The sequence below is a fragment of the Sapajus apella genome, unplaced genomic scaffold (assembly GCF_009761245.1).
Source record: "Sapajus apella isolate SASKATOON/1434 unplaced genomic scaffold, GSC_monkey_1.0 scaffold47, whole genome shotgun sequence".
Classification (NCBI taxonomy): Eukaryota; Metazoa; Chordata; class Mammalia; order Primates; family Cebidae; genus Sapajus; species Sapajus apella.
The window spans coordinates 13,354,367-13,374,644 of record NW_022436987.1 but is presented as its reverse complement, the minus strand read 5'-3'; the positions used below and the strand labels follow the sequence as shown (position 1 = coordinate 13,374,644).

General features: G+C 40.7%; 2 protein-coding genes across 9 annotated transcripts in view; one reads left to right on the top strand and one right to left on the bottom strand.

Annotated features, from left to right (window-relative positions):
- GTF2H1 (general transcription factor IIH subunit 1) overlaps positions 1-16,399 on the bottom strand; it is a 48,435-nt gene extending 32,036 nt beyond the window's left edge. For 2 of the 3 annotated variants that reach the window (XM_032240924.1, XM_032240926.1), the window contains exons 1-4: positions 16,243-16,399; positions 6,169-6,327; positions 2,602-2,794; positions 511-676 (exon numbers count right to left, since the gene is read on the bottom strand). In XM_032240924.1, the coding sequence (XP_032096815.1) occupies positions 511-676; positions 2,602-2,794; positions 6,169-6,322 (513 nt within the window). In that variant the 5' untranslated portion in view covers positions 6,323-6,327; positions 16,243-16,399. Of the gene's footprint in view, positions 1-510; positions 677-2,601; positions 2,795-6,168; positions 6,333-16,242 lie in introns of those variants that run through there. The other variant, XM_032240925.1, reaches the window with a different exon arrangement.
- A 323-nt stretch (positions 16,400-16,722) lies between these two features.
- HPS5 (HPS5 biogenesis of lysosomal organelles complex 2 subunit 2) overlaps positions 16,723-20,278 on the top strand; it is a 43,573-nt gene continuing 40,017 nt past the window's right edge. For 4 of the 6 annotated variants that reach the window (XR_004257616.1, XM_032240918.1, XM_032240921.1 and 1 more), the window contains exon 1: positions 16,723-16,856. Coding sequence is in view for 1 of the 6 variants with exons in the window: in XM_032240921.1 (XP_032096812.1) it covers positions 16,854-16,856 (3 nt within the window). In the remaining 5 variants the exon portion in view is untranslated. Of the gene's footprint in view, positions 17,032-20,278 lie in introns of all 6 variants that reach the window. The other 2 variants (XM_032240919.1, XM_032240920.1) reach the window with 2 other exon arrangements.

Here is a 20,278-nt window from a genome sequence, read left to right as displayed (position 1 = left end):
AAAAAAAAAAAAAAAAAAAAAAAAAAAAAAAAAAAAAAATTTTGGAAGAGGTTGAGTGTGGTAGCTCACACTTGGAATCCCAGAACTTTGGCTGGCTGAGATGGGAAGACTGCTTGAGGCTAGGCATTTGAGACCAGCCTGGGAAACACAAGAGCTGCCCACTGCTCTATAAAATAAGAAAATTTAGCAAGGCAAGGTGGTGCATATGTTTAGTCCCAGCTACTTGAGAGGCTGAAGTAAGACGATCGCTTGAGCCCAGGAGTTTGAGGCTACAGTGAGCTATCATTGTGCCACTGCACTCCAGTCTGATTGACAGAGTGACGACCCTGTCTCTTAAAAACAAACAAAAATAATAATAGTTCAATAATGACAGAGAATACCATGGATACTGAATTTTCCATTCACTTCCTTTAAGGAAATGCTGGTTTTACAAAAGAAATAATGGTCCTAAGACATATACTGAGGTTTGCATTTTTTTTTTTACTTCAGAAATCTAGAAGGGTCACATACCAGAAACGCAGCAGAAATGCCAACATCCTGCTTATGATTGGATGTGGAAGAACTATCTGTTGCATTCACATTTAAACGATTGGCCCAGAATTCCTCAGCACTGATCACCTGACTCACAACAAGGTCTTTATAAAGCTGAAACAAAACAGGATCTTCTTGCAGCATTCTGTAAGACAGAATATACTGATTATAACTGAACTTCTAGAATAAAACACCATTTAGGTACATTTTAAAAAGATTTTGGCAACACAAAACATTGAAACACACAACTTTTATTTTGTGATGACTGAGCAGCAGAGGTCATTCAGCTCATTTTTCAGTAATTAAAAGCAAAATACCCCACATTTTTGGAGGAACAAATGAAGTGGTGATAAATGGAGGAGGTGTAAAGAAGGAAAGATTAAACCCTTTGAGGGCATGTGTTTGATCTTACTCATTTCTGTATCCCAGTGATTCAAAGATCACCATGTCAGTAGTGTACTGTCATCCGTTGGTATCTGAGAATGATCAAGTCCCTTAAATAAATTGGCGTATTTACATACAGCCTATATATATTCTCCCATATACATAAATCATCTCTAGTTTATAATATCAGATACAATGTAAATGTTATGTAAATAGTTGCTATACTGTATTTTTATTTGTATTATGTTTAATTACTGTATTGGTATTTTTTTCCTGAATACTTCTGATCAAAAGTTGTTTGAATCTGTGGATGTAGAACTCCTGGATATGGAGGGATGAAGTATTCTCTTTGATATACAAAAGTGAAAAGGCAGGAGAGGAGGTATGCTTGAAATTTTCCAGCAATGAAGTTGTTTTTTTCTTTTTTGAGATGGAGTCTCCCTGTCACCCAGGCTAGAGTACATCGGCAAGATCTCAGCTCACTGCAGCCTTTGCCTCCCAAGTTCACGCCACTCTCTGCCTCAGCCTCCTGAGTAGCTGGGATTACAGGCATGCACTACCATGCCCAGCTAAGTTTTGTACTTTTTTTTTTTTTTTTTTTTAGTAGAGATAGGGTTTCACCATGTTGGCCAGGTTGATCTTGAATTTCTGACCTCAAGTGATCCACCCACCTCAGCCCTGCAAAGTGCTGGGATTACAGCCACTATGCCCCGCCCTCAGCAATAAATTTTTCATGGTAATAAGCATGTACAGATATAAGCACTGATGGCCTGAAAGATATTGGTAATGGAATAATTCATATTGCAAGAAATTGTGGCCAGGCACTGTGGCTCACACCTGCAATCCGAATCCCAGCACTTTGGGAGGTCGAGACAGGCGGATCACTTGAGGTCAGGAGTTCGATACCAGCCTGGCCAACATGGTGAAACCCTGGGTGACAAAGCAAGACTGTCTCAAAAAAAAAAAACCCAATTCAGTATTTTACATACTGTCTCCCTTTTTCAAAGTGTGAATCATTTTAGATTTCTTGTTCATAAGCATACTTCTAATGGCTTAGGATCTTCTCTGTGACAGAGAACTGGGAAAATAAATTAAGGAACTTTAGCAGCTTCCAATTTCAGTTCTGCTCTTAAGCAGATGTTAGGCGTGATGCAGTTAATTCAACTTCTAGGTTTGCACATTCTCATTTGCCCAAAGTCAAATAAGCAGTAAGATTTTAAAGCTGAAAACTAAACACTGAGTTAAAGATACTAGAGCCCACATTTTCCTACATTACAGTATCATAGCAAAAGTGGGGACAGAGGGCTGGGCTTGGTGGCTCACACCTATAATCCCAGTACTTTGGGAGGCCAAGACGGGTGGATCACCTGAGGTCAGGAGATCGAGACCAGGCTGACCAATATGGTGAAACCCTGTTTCTGCTAAAATTAGCTGAGTGTGATGGCATGCACCTATAGTCCTAGCTACTCGGGAGGCTGAGGCAGGAGAACTGCTTGAACCCAGGAGGCAGAGGTTGCAGTGAGCCAAGATCGCACCACCTCACTCTAGTCTGGGCGACAGAGCAAGATTCTGTCTCAAAGAACAAACAAACAAAATAAAGTGGGGATAGCTAACAAACTATTACCCTACTAGGAAACTAGAGAGAACCCAGTATCTCTTTTCGAAAGGCTATTCTTTTCCTCCCACCTGTTCTTCTCTTCCAGTTCTTTATTTGCTTTCCTCTTGAATTTGGGCAGCAGCTGCTGAAGAAGGTCCTTTACTGCGTCTCGCTCTTTCACTGCTGTGCTTTCATTGGAAAAATGGAAGTTAGTTGTGTCCCCTGCATGTAGGACCAGCTGAAGCTGAATTTTAGCTTTTCCTTCTGGACTAATTTTCTGGCCTAAAAAGAAGCATGAGGGCAGTTAGATGATGACACTCACACTGTGGAAATAACCATACAATATGTTACTTCTTCCAAGAAGATTCAGGATTCCTTTGGGTTTTAACTGCCCCATTCCAATATTGATGCTTTTGCAGAATGCACTCTTCATAAATGATCTCATATAACCACAGCATGCTCAACAAATTCACTAACACTCTGTGTCCTTCTTCAGTATTCTTTCTGTGCAGCACTTCTCACCCACTGCTACTACCTCCAGATATTAATGGGCTTCTGCTTCCGTTCAACTAGGGCAGACCTCTTTAAAGCTTTCTGAAAGTATTTTAAACAACTGACCCCAATCAACATTATCATTAATAAAAATGACCTATCATGATCCAAAAGACTGCAAAATGCAGCCATGGCTCACCTATTCATTTTGGAAGGGAAATACGTAATTTTATGTTAAAGAAATCTGGTGTCACCACTTTAATCAAGTTATCAAACACAGCTTCCTTGAAAGTGAGACAACCTAACACTACGTATGTTGTTATTCTTGACCAAATGTTTAAGGTGAATATATTCAAGCCTTTAGATCTGATTTTCAGTTTATAAAAAATACAGGTATACAGGAATCAATTACAACCTTGAGGAGACAATCAGAAATATTCAGAATGTTTCATACTTGACAACGCTATACCCTGAAAGGGACTAAAAAGATGACAACTACACGAACCTAGATTGGACGCTTTTTTTTTTTTTAAACTATAAACATTATTGGGACAACCAATGGAAATGTAACAATGGCTATTTTTATTTATTTATTTATTTTTTGGAGACGGAGTGTCGCTTTGTCGCCCAGGCTGGAGTGCAGTGGACTGACCTCGGCTCACTGCAACTTCTGCCTCCCAGGTTTGAGATTCTCCTGCCTTAGCCTCCTGAGTAGCTGGGATTACAGGCATGCACCACCACATCCAGCTAACTTTTTTTTTGTATTTTTAGTAGAGACAGAGTTTCACCATGTGGGTCAGGCTGGCCTCAAACTCCTGACCTTGTGATCCACTCGCCTCAGCCTTCCAAAGTGCCGGGATTACAAGCGTGAGCCACCATGCCCAGCCAACAATGGCTGTTTATTATTAAAATGTTTTTGGTATGATAATGGTACTATAAGCAACAAAAGTGTACACACAAAACAATAAAGCAAATATGGCAAAATAATAACTATAATATCTAGGTGGGGCATATTACATAAGTATTCACTGTACCATTCTTTAAAATTTTCTGTAACTTTGTCAGCTATGATAAGACCTACTGCTGCTTTTCACATTGGTAATTTATTATTGTTAACTTTCGATTCCTTCTTTCAGATGTGGCCATACCTTCAAATATTCAAGGTGAAACTGTTCTAGTACAGATCTAGTTTTGGGTACGTACTCCTTTCACCAATAACTGGGAAGGATTGTAGAGAAACTGGAGATGGGCATACTCTTTATTGTACACTGTGGTTATCACAATGAGTGTGTGTATTACAAAGCCATGGGGCTAGCTTCCCATTTGAGAGAGGTGCTACTGCAGACAGTTCCTAATTTATAAGTCTATTATTTTAGAAATGTTAGCAGCTAAGACTATTAGCTACTAACAGAAATTTGCAGGGCATTCTCATAGAAATAAACTTTTAAAAAGAGGTACTATTACCAGGATAGTGGACAAAAGACTATAAGGCTTAGGAGTACTGAGCTATGATAAATTTTAAATAGTATTCTTTTTTGAAAATTAAGATTCTAAATTATTTCAGTGGAGAAAGACAGGGATCGTGGTCATTTTCTGCAGCAAAGTAGAAGTAAGTCTTTGGGGCAGGGCAGTGGTTTATACACAAAGCAGTTTATAAACTGAGCACTTGCAAGTTGAGGGTGGTCTGTTTTGGGGCGTATCATGTTGCTTGAAAGTATCACAGAATTTTATTTAGAAGAATCTTACGTCCAGGGAAATAAATGAATTCATATTAATGATTATAAAGTACAATAATTTGTCAAGGAGTTGATTACCCTAAGTTTCTCCTATTCAAGATCATTTATTTATTTATTTATTTTTGAGATGGAGTCCTGCTCTGTCGCCCAAGCTGGAGTGCAATGGTGTAATCTTGGCTCATGGCAACCTTCACCTCCTGGGTTTAAGTGATTTTTCTGCCTCAGCCTCTGGAGTAGCTGGGATTACAGGCACATGCTACCAATCTCGGTTAATTTTTGTATTTTTAGTAGAAATGGAGTTTCACCATGTTGGTCAGGCTGGTCTCAAACTCCTGACCTCAGGTGATCCACTTGCCTCTGCCTCCCAAAGTGCTGGGACTACAGGCATGAGCCACTGTGCCTGGCTCATGCTTGAAATTTATAAAAAGAAGTTGGGTGTGGTGGCTCATGCCTGTAATCCCAGCACTTTGGAAGGCTGAGGGGGGCGGATCATGAGGTCAGGAGTTCGAGACCAGCCTGATCAACATGGTGAAATCCTGTCTCTACTAAAAACACAAAAATTAACCAAGCATGGTGGTGCACACCTGTAATCCCAGCTACTCGGGAGGCTGACGCAAGAGGATCACTTGAACCCACGAGGTGGAGGTTACAGTGAGCCAAGATCGCACCACTGCACTCCAGCCTGGGTGACTGAGCAAGACTCCATCTCAAAAAAAAAAAAAAAAAAAATTTATAAAAAGAAATTCTCTTCTCAACAGAAGATGGCCACATAAGCAAAGATCAGACAACCTGACTAACTGGTACAATTTTAGTGAAGGAAAATCTGGCATCATCTATCAGCATTTTAAATGTATAAACCTGGCCAGGCATGGTGGTAGACACCCATAATCCCAGAACTTTGGGAGGATGAGGGAGGAGGGTTGCTTGAGGCCAGGAGTTTGAGACCGGCCTGGGCAACATAGGAAGACTCTTTCTCTACCAACACCACCACCAAAAATTGCATCAACTATTAAACAGGAAATTCTTTACAGGAATGTATCCTACACACACAACCTTGAAATGACAGTAGGGCAAACATTGTTTGCAATAAAAGAAATGCTGGAAAGTTCCTAAATGTTCAACCACAGAGGGCTGGTTAAATACATGATTGTATATTCATTCAGTGGAGTATTATGCAACTCTTAAAGTGTGTGGAGAATCTATACGTGAAGTAGATTTACATATTATATATAAGCCTGTACCTGTTCTATTATTAACTGAAAAGGTCAGGTTATAGAATAGTATATATTTAGTTACCCCATTTTGTAATTATTTCTACATGGTTATTTTTTGATATAAAACACAAAGATTATTTATACAATCTTTTAATAAAAATACTAGCAAATATGAGACACACATATACATCAGAACTTAGTATAGCTGACTTACATTTAATATCCGCATACATATGACTGATTGTAAATCTATCTTTGCCTTCAGGTGCCCAAGCAATTCTTTCTGCCATGAGGTATAGAGCTCCATCCTGCTTCTTTTGACGTACTTTCTTTACAATCAGCAAAACTTCTTCAGATGAGGTTGCCATGGTGGCTAGAGGTGGTAAGAAAAGAAAAAAAAAGATGAAGAAAAAATTATTCCACACATCAATCAGGGTTGAATTTGTTGACTTCTAGGGTCCCTTTCAAATATAAAACCTAAACTGTAGGAAATTAACAGGGAAGAAGAAAGTCTCTTTTCTCATTCAAAGTTGAAGATAAAGCTGCATGGCAGAATTCCTCCACAATTAAATTTCATTTTGCTCATATCACAGATGTAAATTTATATAACACTTATATGCTAATGACTATTATCAATTTATTTTCCCCAGTTATATTCTTCAATCATATACACACAGTTTGTAAATGTGTGGTCTTTTATACAGTCTATATTCAGAATTGTAAAACTTTAGAATTACAATCATATTTATTATTTAGTTCAAATTTGTTTCAATTGAAACAACTAAGGTCTGCAAAATTTGTGGGGCCTTTCCAGAACTATTCCCAGAGCTGAAACCACACCAAAGTTTCTTGATTTCTGGTCTGTTTCTTCTGTATACCAGAAACTAAAACTCAGAGAATAACACATGCTAATTTCCTATCTTTTAATATTCAAATATCTTCAACTGCTTTCCATGTCTTGGCCAGTTGGTATAATGGCTATTATCTAGGAAAGAATGTGGTCCCTCCAGCCCCATCCCCTGCCTGTGGGAATCTTAAATGCCCAACCCAAATCCTCCAGGCTTGAGTGTGGCTGTCTGGAATTTGAGGCTGAAAGGAACTTTGAGGCTGTCTGGGCTCAGTAAGAAAGATTGCTGACTGATGGTGATGTCTGTCATGGGCTGGAATGGGGAAAGTTGTTGTAGCACCAATGCCACATATATGCCATTACTTGTGAAGTTCTGACTTTAGTTTTCATTCCCAGAGGAATGGCTAAAATATAATTTAAGAATTACATCTGCCCTGGGCAAATAAGTGAAGCTTTACTGAAACACTTTTCCTGAGGTTAAATAAATGAAAACAGGCTGAGTGAGGTGGCTTAACACCTGTAATCCCTGTGATTTGGGAGGCCAAGGCAGGAGGTATCACTTGAGCCCAAGAGTTTGAGATCAGCCTGGTCAACAAAGTGAGACTCCATCTATACAAAAAATGAAAAAAACAGCCAGGTGTGATAGTGCATATAGGTCTAACTACCTGGGAGGCTAAGGTGGGAGAACTGCTTGAGACCAGGAATTTGAGGCTGCAGTGAGCTATAATCACCTCACTGTGTTCCAATCTGGATGAAAGAGACCCTGTTTCTAAACAAATAAAATGGGAACAGTAAAATACTGGATCTGCTGTAGTTATTCAAAATTAATTGCAAACTTCTATTTGAACATAATGGAAAAATAAGGAAGAGAAGCATGGCAGGCATTAAAAACAATAAGAAACCAGAAACTGTTATATTATTAAAAAGAAAAAAAACACCCAAAAAGCTACTTAAACCATCACCTCTTAAGATTAATAAATATGGCTGGGCACGGTGGCTCCTGTCTATAATCTCAGCACTTTGGGAGGCTGAGGGAGGTGGATGGCTTGAGCTCAGGAGTTCGAGACCAGTATGGGCAACACGGTGAAACCCCACTCCCCCTCCAAAAATACAAAAATTAGCCAGGCACAGAGATGTGCTCCTGCAGTCCCAGCTACTTGGAAGGCTGAGGCAGGAGAACTGCTTGAGCCTGGGAGGCAGAGGTTGCAGTGAGCTGAGATTGCACCATTGCATTCCAGCCTGGGGATGGAAGTGAAACTATGTCTGAAAACAAAGCAAAACAAACCAATGGATTAAAAAAATTCCTTCTTATTCACTCAAACAATGAGTTAGAATTAAACAATATAAGGGAAAAAAGTGAAATCTTGCTTTCTTTGAAGCTGGTTATCTCAATTATTAGTCAGATACCCTTTTTATAGGTCTTTACAGGCTATTCTATCCAGAGAAGAGATAGAAAATAGGTCGGCCGGGCGCGGTGGCTCAAGCCTGTAATCCCAGCACTTTGGGAGGCCGAGGCAGGTGGATCACGAGGTCAAGAGATCGAGACCATCCTGGTCAACATGCTGAAACCCCGTCTCTACTAAAAATACAGAAAATTAGCTGGGCAAGGTGGTGCGTGCCTATAATCCCAGCTACTCAGGAGGCTGAGGCAGGAGAATTGCCTGAACCCAGGAGGCGGAGGTTGCGGTGAGCCGAGATCGCGCCATTGCACTCCAGCCTGGGTAACATGAGTGAAACTCCGTCTCAAAAAAAAAAAAAAAAGAAAATAGGTCAGTGTGAATATATTTATCCAATAAATTTGTACTGAGCCAAGGAGCCTGGGGACTATCCAAAGATGAATGTCTGTGATTTCTGCTTTCAGAGATCTTCCCATGCAGCGAGCAAGGTATGTGTGTATCTGTGCTATTTATTAGTGTACGCAAATTATAACGTGTGTAGAGTCCTAATTAGGGAAAAGGAGTCAGGCTTGTGGGAGCAGGAGAAAGAAAGAAAAAAAAAAAAAGGCAGATAAGCTACAAGTCAGCCTTTCTTCATGGTGCAGGACACATACCCCTCCCGTGCAAATAACTCACAATCTCTCTGTGCTGGACTTATCACCAGGCCTTCAGTTGATAGCAAAATGCAAGTTAGCACACTGCAACCTTGGTGCTATCAGTTCTGCATGTAGCCTTCTTCAGCACAAGCAACATCCTGTAAAACCCCCAGGAAGCCTTTGTCTCCTTCCAGTCAGCTCTGTTTGCTAACTGCATGTTGCTTTCTTGCAACATATTTCCTACTTTCTGTAACAAATCTGCCTTTACTTACCTACAAGTGTCTTGGCAAATTCTTTTTACCACTGTTGCCACCAGCCTCAGACACTCGCTACCCACAACATGAAGTCCCAAAAGAGATACAAAAATGTTCTGAGTTAGGACTCAGAGACAGTTTCTTCACTCAGAAAGCCACCAGAAATGTTTGCCACAAATTTTTTTAAAAGCCATTTAAAAAAACAGGTATAATTAACAAACCAACAAATGCATAGCTCTTAGGCATTTTGTTTAATTCGTTTTGACAACAGTACACACCCATTTACAATTACCCAAAATGAGACAGAACATTTCAGTCACCCTTGAACATTCCCTCATGTTTCCTTCAGGTCAATCTCTTTTCTCCAACCTCCAGCAACTATTCTGATTTCTAACACCACAGATTCATTTTTAACTGTTCTAGGATTTCATATGAAAGGAATAATACAATATGTACTCTTTTTGTCTCTAGTTTTTTACTTAACATGTTATTTGAAATCCACCATATTGTTGCATATGTAACAGTTCATTCTTTTTTATATATAGTTTGGCTATAAATTGGGTCTTGAAGAGAGGACTTCTACAGAAAAAGTAAAGGGAAATAGGTGTCAGAGGCAAAGGGAATAGCTTGGGGCAATGGATTGAAACTCACTAGGAATAAGTAGTCTGCTTAGGATACAGCATAAGGTTCATGATGATCAGCAGGATATGAGGTTGGACAGTTAAGATGGAGGCAGATGGTGGAGAATGCCACCCTATGTGGTAAACAACAGAAAACTTCTGAAGACTTTTGAATACGGGAGTGATTTGTATTTTAGAAATTAATCTGTGGGCAGCAGGAGAGACTGGAGAGGAAGGGACAAGGAGGACCACTGAAGAAGCAGAATGAACATTGTTCAAGTGCTGAAGGAAGGGTCATGGTTGCTTGCCCATTCCCCATCTCTGAGCCTTACTGACATGAGAATGGTGGTACCATTTTCAGAAATTAATGAGAAGGAAGAGCAGATTTGCAAGTGAAGATAAGAAATTCATTTCTGGACATGATGAGTGTGAGACACTGCTGAGTCATGCAGGTGGAGATAGTTTGCATTAATAGGTATTTGCAAATGCTGGAATAAAGCCCAATTAGATGACCGCTTTTAATTAAAAAGGGATTTTAAAAATTCTATAATGTCACAACCCTAACATCAATTTTCCTTATTTTTAATTGTGCTTACCTTATCTGTACCCACCTTACAAATGTAATCATAAAATACATTCAAGTTCATTATTAGGTGATTTTTACTCACCTCTAAGAATTTCTGTTTTCTTACAATCCCCAGTTTTGATATCCATATACCAAATATGATAAAGGATCACCTTTTTAATAAATAATACCACTTTTTAACTGAATTTTTGATGTCTTAAGACTTTGATTAGAGAGTTTTCCCTTCTTGAAGTATAAAAATCTGTTTTAAGATTATTTAATGACATGTAAAGATACAGTGAAAAAAATGCAGTTTGATTCCATATTCTTAAATTATTATTATTTTTTGACACAAAGTCTCGTCTGTTAACCAGGCTGGAGTGCAGTGGTGTGATCTCAGCTCACTGCAACCTCCTCCTCCCGGGTTCAAACAATTCTTCCTGCCTCAGTCTCCCAAGTAGCTGGGATTACAGACGCCCGCCACCACACCCAGCTAATTTTTGTATTTTTTACTAAAGATGGGGTTTTGCCATGTTGGCCAGGCTGGTCTTGCACTCCTGATCTCAGGTGATCCACCTGCCTCAGCCTCCCAAAGTATTGAGATTACAGGCGTGAGCCACCGTGCCTGGCCGCCCCCACCCCCACACACACAATTTTTTTGAGATGGTGTCTTGCTCTGTTGCCCAGGCTGGAGTGCTGTGGCATGATCTCAGCTCACTGCAACATCTGCCTCCCGGGTTCAAGGGATTCTCCTGCCTCAGCCTCCTGAGTAGCTGGGATTACAGGTGCATGCCACCATGCCCAGCAAATGCTTATATTTTAGTAGAGATGGGGTTTCACCATGTTGGTCAGGTTGGTCTCTAACTCTTGACCTTGTGATCTGCCCACCTCAGCCTCCCAAAGTGCTGGGATAAAAGGCGTGAGCCACTGAGTCTGGCCTGCCCATATTCTTAAATTTTAAAAAATCTAAAATTTAGGCTGGGCAGGGTGGCTCATGCCTGTAATCCCAGCACTTTGGAAAGCCAAGGCGGGCAGATTGCCTGAGACCGGGAGTTCGAGACCAGCCCATGCAATATAGCAAAATCCTGTCTCTACAAAAACTATAAAAATTAGCTGGAGCTGGGAGCATACACCTGTAGTCCTAGCAACTCGGGAGGCTGAAGTGGGAGGATTACCTGAGCCTGGGGAGATGGAGGCTGTGGTGAGCCAAGATGACGCCAATGCACTCCAGTCTGGATGACAGAGTGAGACACTGTCTCAAAATAATACTCGCTATCATCTAGAATTTACTGAATGCCTAATAATATGTCAGGCACTGGACTAAGTTTCTTATAGGCATTATCTCAATCAGGCCCCAGTTAATAACCCCATGAGGTAAGTTCTATTATTAGTTTCATTTTGTAGATAAGGAAATGGTCTGAGAAATCAAGATGCTTTCTTAAAGCATCAGGGAAGTTCCAGAACTGGGTTTGAATCTGGGTCAATCTGTCCTTGAAATTCCACTATGTTACTCTGCAAATATATGTGACTGGTGGGAGGGATAGATACCAAATTTAATAGTGATTATGGGTGATAAAAAATACAGATGATTTAAATGTTCTTTTACTTTTCTGATCTGTAATAAATATGTATTTTATACTAGTTATTTAAAAAATGTCTTCCCAAGAGTTTATTCTCTATCAAACCAAATGTTTATAAGGTACCTAAAGAAAGCGTTAGGGTTGCTAGTGTCAGAATTTGAAAACAGTGTTTTCTATTTTCAATAGTTTATTATTTTCAATTTATGTAATACATGTTATCACTTGTCCTTTTAAACTAATTTATGAAAAAAATTTTATAAGATCTATGAAATCATTAGTTGAAATACTTTAACATTAATTTTCTAGTACTCTTTAAAATAAACATATAACTATCCAATATTTCTGCCTCAGCCTTCTGAGTAGCTGAGGTTACTGATGCTTGCCACCATGCCCATCTAATTTTTGTATTTTTTTTTTTTTTTTTTTTAGTAGAGATGATGTTTTGAGGCAGGTTGATCACTTGAGGTCTGGACTTAGAGATAACATATTTTAAAAAGCCCACTCTGTAGAATATGAAACTGGACTGAAAACCATACAAATTAGGGCCTACATTTTAGCAAAAATGAGTTAAAATCTAAGAAAGATGAGAGGGGATGATTTTAGGGAGAAGTTAGCAGATAATTTTAAGTATGTTGATACTTCATTATCCTACTTAAATAGGATAATTTAAAGTATGTCAGTAGTTGGAAGACAAGCAGTGAGCAAGGACAGCTGACAGAGCAAGTCTTCAAATAACTGGGCTTACAGTAGCACAAATAAAGTGTTAGTATTGGAAAATAATACAAAAACCTTTCTGAGTTGAGAAGGCAAGAAAATGTATGAAGACAGAGAAACTGCACAGTGGAGATACATTAGACAGAACTATTTTATATCAACTGGGAAGAACATAACTTTTTTTTTTTTTTGAGAAGGAGTCTTGCTCTGTGGCCCAGGCTAGAGTGCAGTGGTGTCATCTTGGCTCACTGCAACCTCTGCCTCCCAGGTTCAAGTGATTCCCTTGCTTCAGCCTCCTGAATAGCTGGGATTATAGGCACATGCCACCATACTGGTTAATTTTTGTATTTTTAGTAGAGATGGGGTTTCGCCATGTTAGCCAGGCTGGTCTCGAACTCCTGACCTCAGGTGATCTGCCCCCTTCAGCCTCCCAAAGTGCTGGGATTACAGGCGTGAGCCACCATGCCCAGCCACAGACACTTATACATAACATGTAAAACCATTCATATCAAAATTCATTTATAGGGAGCTTAATTGTCTCAGAGCTAATTTGCTTGGTAAATTTTCCTAGTCATCTGTAGCACCTCTGTTAATAGTTCAAGACCAATTTCAGAATCACTGAATTCAGAATCAGATTTAATAGAATCCCTGGTGTTATCTTACCGTGCCTTCTGTGATTTCCAGGTTTTTCTTGAGTGCATGAGTGGCAAACACTTCTTCCCAGTAGAACTCTCTAACAGCCACAGAAATTTATGAAAGTTATTGGTGTAGGTTACATTTAAACAGATCAGGTCAATGAAGACCTAGCTTTACTTAGAAGACGACTTTATGAAGTAGTCTGTTATAAGACTTCTTTAAGTAGCAAGATCTCTAGTAAAGGCATTTTTTGCAGTTAAAAATGTATTTGTCTTAATCTAATTTCATATGCCTTGCTCTGAGCCTTTGTACATTCTCTTCCTTTCCCATTAACTGACTTTTACTCATTTTTTTTTTCAGTCTATGCTAAGCTTCAAAGTTACCAGCTGAAGTCTCCTATTATTTTCTTCATGGCACTTACTACAAAATAAATTTTTTTTTTTTTTTTTTTTGAGACGGAGTCTCACTCTTGTTACCCAGGCTGGAGTGCAATGGCGCGATCTCGGCTCACCGCAACCTCCGTCTTCTGGGTTCAGGCAATTCTCCTGCCTTAGCCTCCTGAGTAGCTGGGATTACAGGCACGCGCCACCATGCCCAGCTAATTTTTTGTATTTTTAGTAGAGACGGGGTTTCACCATGTTGACCAGGATGGTCTCGATCTGTTGACCACGTGATCCACCCGCCTCGGCCTCCCAAAGTGCTGGGATTACAGGCTTGAGCCACTGCGCCCGGCCTACAAAATAATTTTTAATGTAATTCTTTTAATGTATACATCCCCTGACAGATTGCAAGCTTCAAAAGGGAGGAGAGAGGCCATATATGTTGGGTTCTCTGTAATATTAGCACCCAAGTAATATAGTGTTTGGCCTATAGTAAGAGTCCAAGAAATATCAATGACATCATTAAGATCTTGTTGTTAAAAGAATACAATCCCTTGGTAAGACATAATAAGAAATCTTTGCGTATACATCCTTACCTAAACTCCAGTAAGCCCTATAGCTCTCAATTCACAGATCAATGTACCATTTCTCATACAGATTCTAATAACTGGATCTTGCCCTTAAAAAGAAACAGTGATAGGGAAGAATTTGAACTGGTTGAATACAAATCTCTAAATTACTGCACCTCTGCATATCCATTACCTACATCCCCTTTTCCAATGTGCAAGAGATAAATGGGGGAAACAAGTGAAAGAGAAATTATCCTCTGAAAGGAGGATTACTAGAGAGCACTGTTATATTTGCCAGCATACAAAAATGGAGATTTGGAATGCCACTCACCATCAAGCAACTGAAAAGTGTTTTAACAATTCAGCATTACAGGGAATAACTTTAGAAGCATGTAAGAGTGACCAAAATGTAGTTTTAAGGATAATTTCAAAGACAAGGAAGATATTAAGGAGAATAGCTGCTGTGGCAATTTTAGGACTGAGCACTAGAACCTTTTACAGCAGTGCAGGGAAGAGGCAGGAGGAGGAAAGTTCGACAGAGGTGCATGATAAAGGAAAATATGCTCATATCCACTAATAAATACTGCATGCTGACAAGAGTGCATTACCAAAATTGAGAGAAGAGTAATCAGTTGGTAATTAAAGTGGTGAAAAGAGGAACCACTAGATCAAGGCCTGAGACTGCCACAATGAAGGCAGGAAAGAGAAAGAAGGGCACAAAGTTACTTCTATCAGCTGTATCCATAAGACAGAGATAAAAGGTGGCCAAAATGCTAGGAAAGCTCAAGGTGTACCAAACAACATTTTGATAGTAGGGAATAAAATAGCACAGAGAAGCAGGTTATCAGAGGGCAGGACACACAGTACCAGCAGGGAGAGGTTACAAGCCTTGAGTGCAGTACACTGGAAGCATTCACAACTGAGTGGTGCTGATCGCTGGCTTCACTTCTTTTAACTGATTCTTCTCCCTCACTACATTAATCTTCCTAGCATTTTTCAAAAGCCCTATCTGAATTTAGTTTGTTTTTTTTTTTTCACATTTGTACTGTAATGTGCATTTAATATCACATAGGAAAGACTCAAATTTATCAATCTGCTGCACTGCTAAAAGTCAGCTGAGTGGCCTGGCTAACATGGTGAAACCCCATCTCTACTAAAAATATGAAAATTAGCCAGGCATAGTGGCATGCGCCTGTGGGCCCAGCCACTTGGGAGGCTGAGGCAGGAGAAGCGCTTGAACCGAGGAGGAGGTTGCAGTGAGACGAGATCACGCCATTGCACTCCGGCCTGGGAAACAAGAGTGAAACTCGTTCTCAAAAAAAAAAAAAAAAAAAAAAGCGAGTGAGGATACTATAGGAGACCATCAACGGGGGCCAAGCACGGTGGCTCAAGCCTTTAATTCTAGCACTTTAGGAGGTAGAGGCAGGAGAATCGCTTGAGCTCAGGAATTCGAACTTACAGTGAGCTATTATAATGCCACTGCATTCCAGCCACGACGACAGAGCAAGCCTGTCTCTTAAAAAAAAAAAAAAAAGTCACCACCTTATTTAATTTAGCTTTTGAGAACACTGGGCGATTAACAAAAAATTACGTACATCCAGGTGCTGGTACGTTTTTCATCATCATATGACAATCAAATTGGGCATGACCAAAAACTAGAAGTGTGTGGACTGGCACACGTTGAGAGTTTAAGACTGACAGGTGGAAGCAAAAGGTGCGTGCTGATACCAAAGTGAGAGCTTGTCTCTTACAGAATCCCAGACTCAGCAGCACATTTCCCAACGGGAAGGGCTTCTCTGTCTGGAAGAGGCCTTCACTTCATTCTCATAAGCCAAATATGATCCTGGCTTTGGGTAAAGCTTCAAGTCCCGGCTCTCACTGGATGAGCCGGCTTCCTTTAGGCAAGTAGATTAGGGGTCGCCACTTCCTCGTCTCGGGGTAAGGGCAAACAAGACGGTAGGCTTGGGCGTTGTGACGACGGCGACAGGGACGCTGGGAAAAGGGGTAGAATCCACGCCGTTTTGCGGCCCCCGGGCCTGTCAGCTCCTCACCCGCCCACCCACCCGCCCGCATTCTTCGGTCTAAACTTACCAGGTGGAAGCTACAACTCTAGGCAGGAAGTAACTAACTGTGTTGGGTCCAGTCGAGTTCCGCTGAGCTTCTTAGAGCCGCTGCCCGGAAGAGGCTGAAACCCAGTGGCCGCAGCAGTTGCCACCGCCTCTGTTTCTGGGGGGTCTCGGCTCCATCGCTGGCTGCGGAGTCTGAGGGCACGTGACCGGAAATACCAAGGCGGGCCCTTGGGCACGTGATTCAAGAGCGCGGCCGCCATGACACCTTCCGCTAGTTCCCTCCCTCCCCCACGGGTTCCCGCCTGTTTCGTTTCCTCTCTCCGGTCTCAAGCGGTGAAGGGTCCTGGGATCCTGACTGACCCAACCATTTGCCCTAGAGCTCCTCCGGTTCCAGTCGGCGCCGTGTCTTCAGCCGGCAACGGCCCTCCGCCTGCAGGCCGTAGACAGCGTAATCTCGACCGCGGCCTGAGGGGGAGGGACGACGCGCAAGGAGGGGCGTGACTCGTCACGTGACAAGGAAGTGCCGTTAGTAGCGTTGTCCCCAGGTCCGCGGCTCTCCTGGATGACGTCAGCAAGGAAGGGGGGAACGGGAGGAGAGACTGGAGACTGAAGTTCGCGTTCCGCTGTTAGTGCATGGTGAGTTCCCTGGTGCTAAGCCGGGAGACAAGATCCACTGAGACCTGCGAGGTACTGGCCTGGATGTGGTGGAGCTGGGACCTCCGGGCTGCTAGTCTGTGAGCCTGGCTTTGAAAATTGGTTACTGGGTCTCCTCTCGAGATCTCAAGATATTAAGGCTACTGCTGTTAAAAAGGTAGTCGTTCCACTAGGCAAGGAGCTTTTTGTGGCCAGGGGTTGTGTTTTGTTCATCCATGTGTCTCCAGCGGTGTGTTCAGTGCCTGGAACATAGTAGGCACTCAGACCGTTGAATGAATGTATGAATGAGTCGGTCGCCATTTGTCTGTCTGGGGCGGAGAGTTGTTTTCTGATCATTTCTTCTTGTATAGAACTTCCCTTTGTGAAAATGAGGGAATCTGCAACTTCCCATTCTCATTTCTTCTATTTTTGCTCTCTGTCTTATTTCTTTCTCCTCTTCTTTCTTCCACGCACCTACTGGGGCAAAAAAACATAGTTGCATTTGATGTGTGGGCAGCGAACACTACTGTTTTACGATAATGGAAAGATGATGAGATTTGGATTCAGGAGACATGTATTCTTATCTCAGCTCTACCATTTATGAGCTCTCACAGAAGTTGTTTCATTTACTTTGGTTAAGCATTTGTCGCCAACTTCTATGTTCTTAGTTTTTGGTAGAGTGACCTCACAGAAGTAACGTTTAAACTCAGCTTTGCAGAAAGATAGGGTTTTGGTAAATGGGGGAAGATTCCATAAACAGCATATATTAAACCATGGAGGCACAGCAAATTTATAGAATGAAAGAGAAAAAAAAGAGTTGAGTCCAATGTAGTTGGAGAATAGGAGAGAGGTTAAGATGGGAAATAAGGCTGGAAAAAGAAATAGGGACGAGATAACAGATTATAAAGAAGTGGAGCTATTGAAGGTTTGTACAATTTTAAGTATATACCTTTAAAACTTCATTATGGAAAATTACAAATGTAGACAAAGGTAGGATAGTAAAATGACCCCTCAGGTACACTTAACCCAACTTGAACAATTATCAGCATTCTGCTGTTCCTGTTTATACTGAGTTTGTACATTTCTAGATACTTTTTATATCCATCGTTGCATTTGATTAATAGCAGCTTTCAATTTGCTTAGCTACTGGCTAAGAAGATTTTATTTATGTAAACAATTTCTTTGGGTTTTAGTTGACTACTTGCTCTGCTGAATCAGTAGTGTGACATGGCCACTTAAACACAGCTAATACTCTTTTAGGCTGTAGTATAGAAACATAGTGTCTAGATCCAGGAAGTTAGTGTTTCTACTCTATTCTGGGCTTATCCAACTACTTAAGGAGTATTATGCTGAGTTCGAGGCACCTCATTTTTAGGCAAACTAAAGTGCCTCTGTAGAAGGTTGACTGAAACAGAGACAGGGTTGGAAAATGTCATGTCGAGTGATGGTGGAACTAGGAATGTTAAATTTTTAGAAGACCTAATAATGCTTTTCAAATACTGAAGGATTGTTTTGGAAAGAGACAGCTTGTTTCCTTCAACTGTAGAAGCTACATACTATTGGTATGGTAGAGTTCTAAGTGATCAGGCTTCAGCACTGTATTAAAAAGAACCTTGTAACAGTAGTGAGCCCTGTGGAGGAGTAGAATTGGCAGCTTCATGACAGTGTGCTTTCTTTCTATTGCTGAAAATGTTCAGGGATCTAGGGCAAAACTAATTTCTGAATTAGGTGGACATGTTCACTGAATTACCTATAAGTCTTTTTCCACCTTGAGAATTCTAGGAAGCAGGGCTCATGTGGGATCTTGAAAGCTGGGTATGTTTGGATAAAAAGACCTGGAAGGGAAGCAGTCATTTCAGGGAGAGTAAACATAAATGTATAAAGTTCTAGTTGGTTTAACACTGTCATCCAGCAGCTTCTCTGAGAATTGGCATTGCTTATGCTGTTTTTATTTATCTCTGTTAAATTCTTTTTTTTTTTTTTTTCAAGTAGAACTTAACTCTTAACTAGGTGTGTCCTCCTCCCCACCATTGTATAATAACTTCCAGGACTTTCTGTTTTCATAGAGATTAAGGCAAAATGACCTATCTACTTCGGAGTTTCTTTGTTTCAAGATCACAAGTAGAAGAGACACTATAATATTATCACTCCTTTCCATCCCTTTTTGATCCTGTACCATGGTTTTATCTTTTTCTTGAATCTTCAGTCCCTTTTGTTCTAGACTCTACTTTTAGCAACTAGCTACAAATCTGTTTAAAAATCTCCCCATTGATGAAGTTAGGAGAGGTTGTCTCCTTTTCCACCAGACTTATGAGTAATTGAAATGTTTTATTCTTATTTTCATACCACCCACCCCCTTTCTCAAGTCTTTGTTTTCCAGTGTCTAGCTACCCACAGTACAGAAATTATGTGACCTCCCAACACCAAATTCTTTAATTCCTTTCTGTTCCCTGCCAAATTAAGTTCAGATTCTTTGGTTTGAAAAATTTAAAGTATTTTGTAACTGTGGCCCAAATTATGATTACAGATTTTTCTTTCATTATTCCATTGCTTGTATCCTGTGTTTCAACCAGACTAAACTGTGTTCTTCTAGTATATTCTGCATTTTTTCTTCTTTATATATTTGCTTATTGCTGCCCTTTCTGTTTTCCTTGAGATAAAAGCCTAGTCAGCTGCACCCAGTGGCTCACGCCTATAATCCCTGCACTTTGGGAGGCTGAGGTGTGTGGATCAGGAGGTCAGGAGTTCAAGACCATTCTGGCCAAGATGGTGAAGCCCCATTTCTACTAAAAATAGGAAAAATTAGTCAGGTGTAGTGGCATGCACCTGTAATCCCAGCTACTTGGCATGCACCTGTAATCCCAGCTACTTGGGTGGCCGAGGCAGGAGAATCACTTGAACCTGGGGAGTGGAGGTTGTAGTGAGCTGAGATCATACCATTGCACCGCAGCCTGAGTAACAAAATGAGACTCCGTCTAAAAAAAAAAAAAAAAAAAAGCCTAGTCAGCATCAGTACCACTTTCTATAGGAAGTTTTCTGCTAGGTTGGAGAGAGGCCTAGTGGCCGATTCCTATTAAGAACTATTAAATTGTTAGCTGATAAATGTACGGTTTGCTGATAAGTTAATAAATTAAGGCCTTTACAGAAGATTGCATTTTAACGAGAGACTCCTAAAGACAGAAGATTTACTACTCATAGAAATGCAGCAGCAGGGTTGCTGTTTTGCCTCAGAGGACATAGGCCAATTTTCCTAAATCCTACTCTGCCTATTTTGCCTACTCACACTGTTAGATAACACTGGAGGATAGGATTATGGAGGGCCTTGAGAATCCCTATCTGACACTGTGGGAGTTTGAGTCAGGAAATGACACAATGTAAACATGCTGTGGTATACAATGTTACCTGTATGTGTTTTCTTTCTAAGC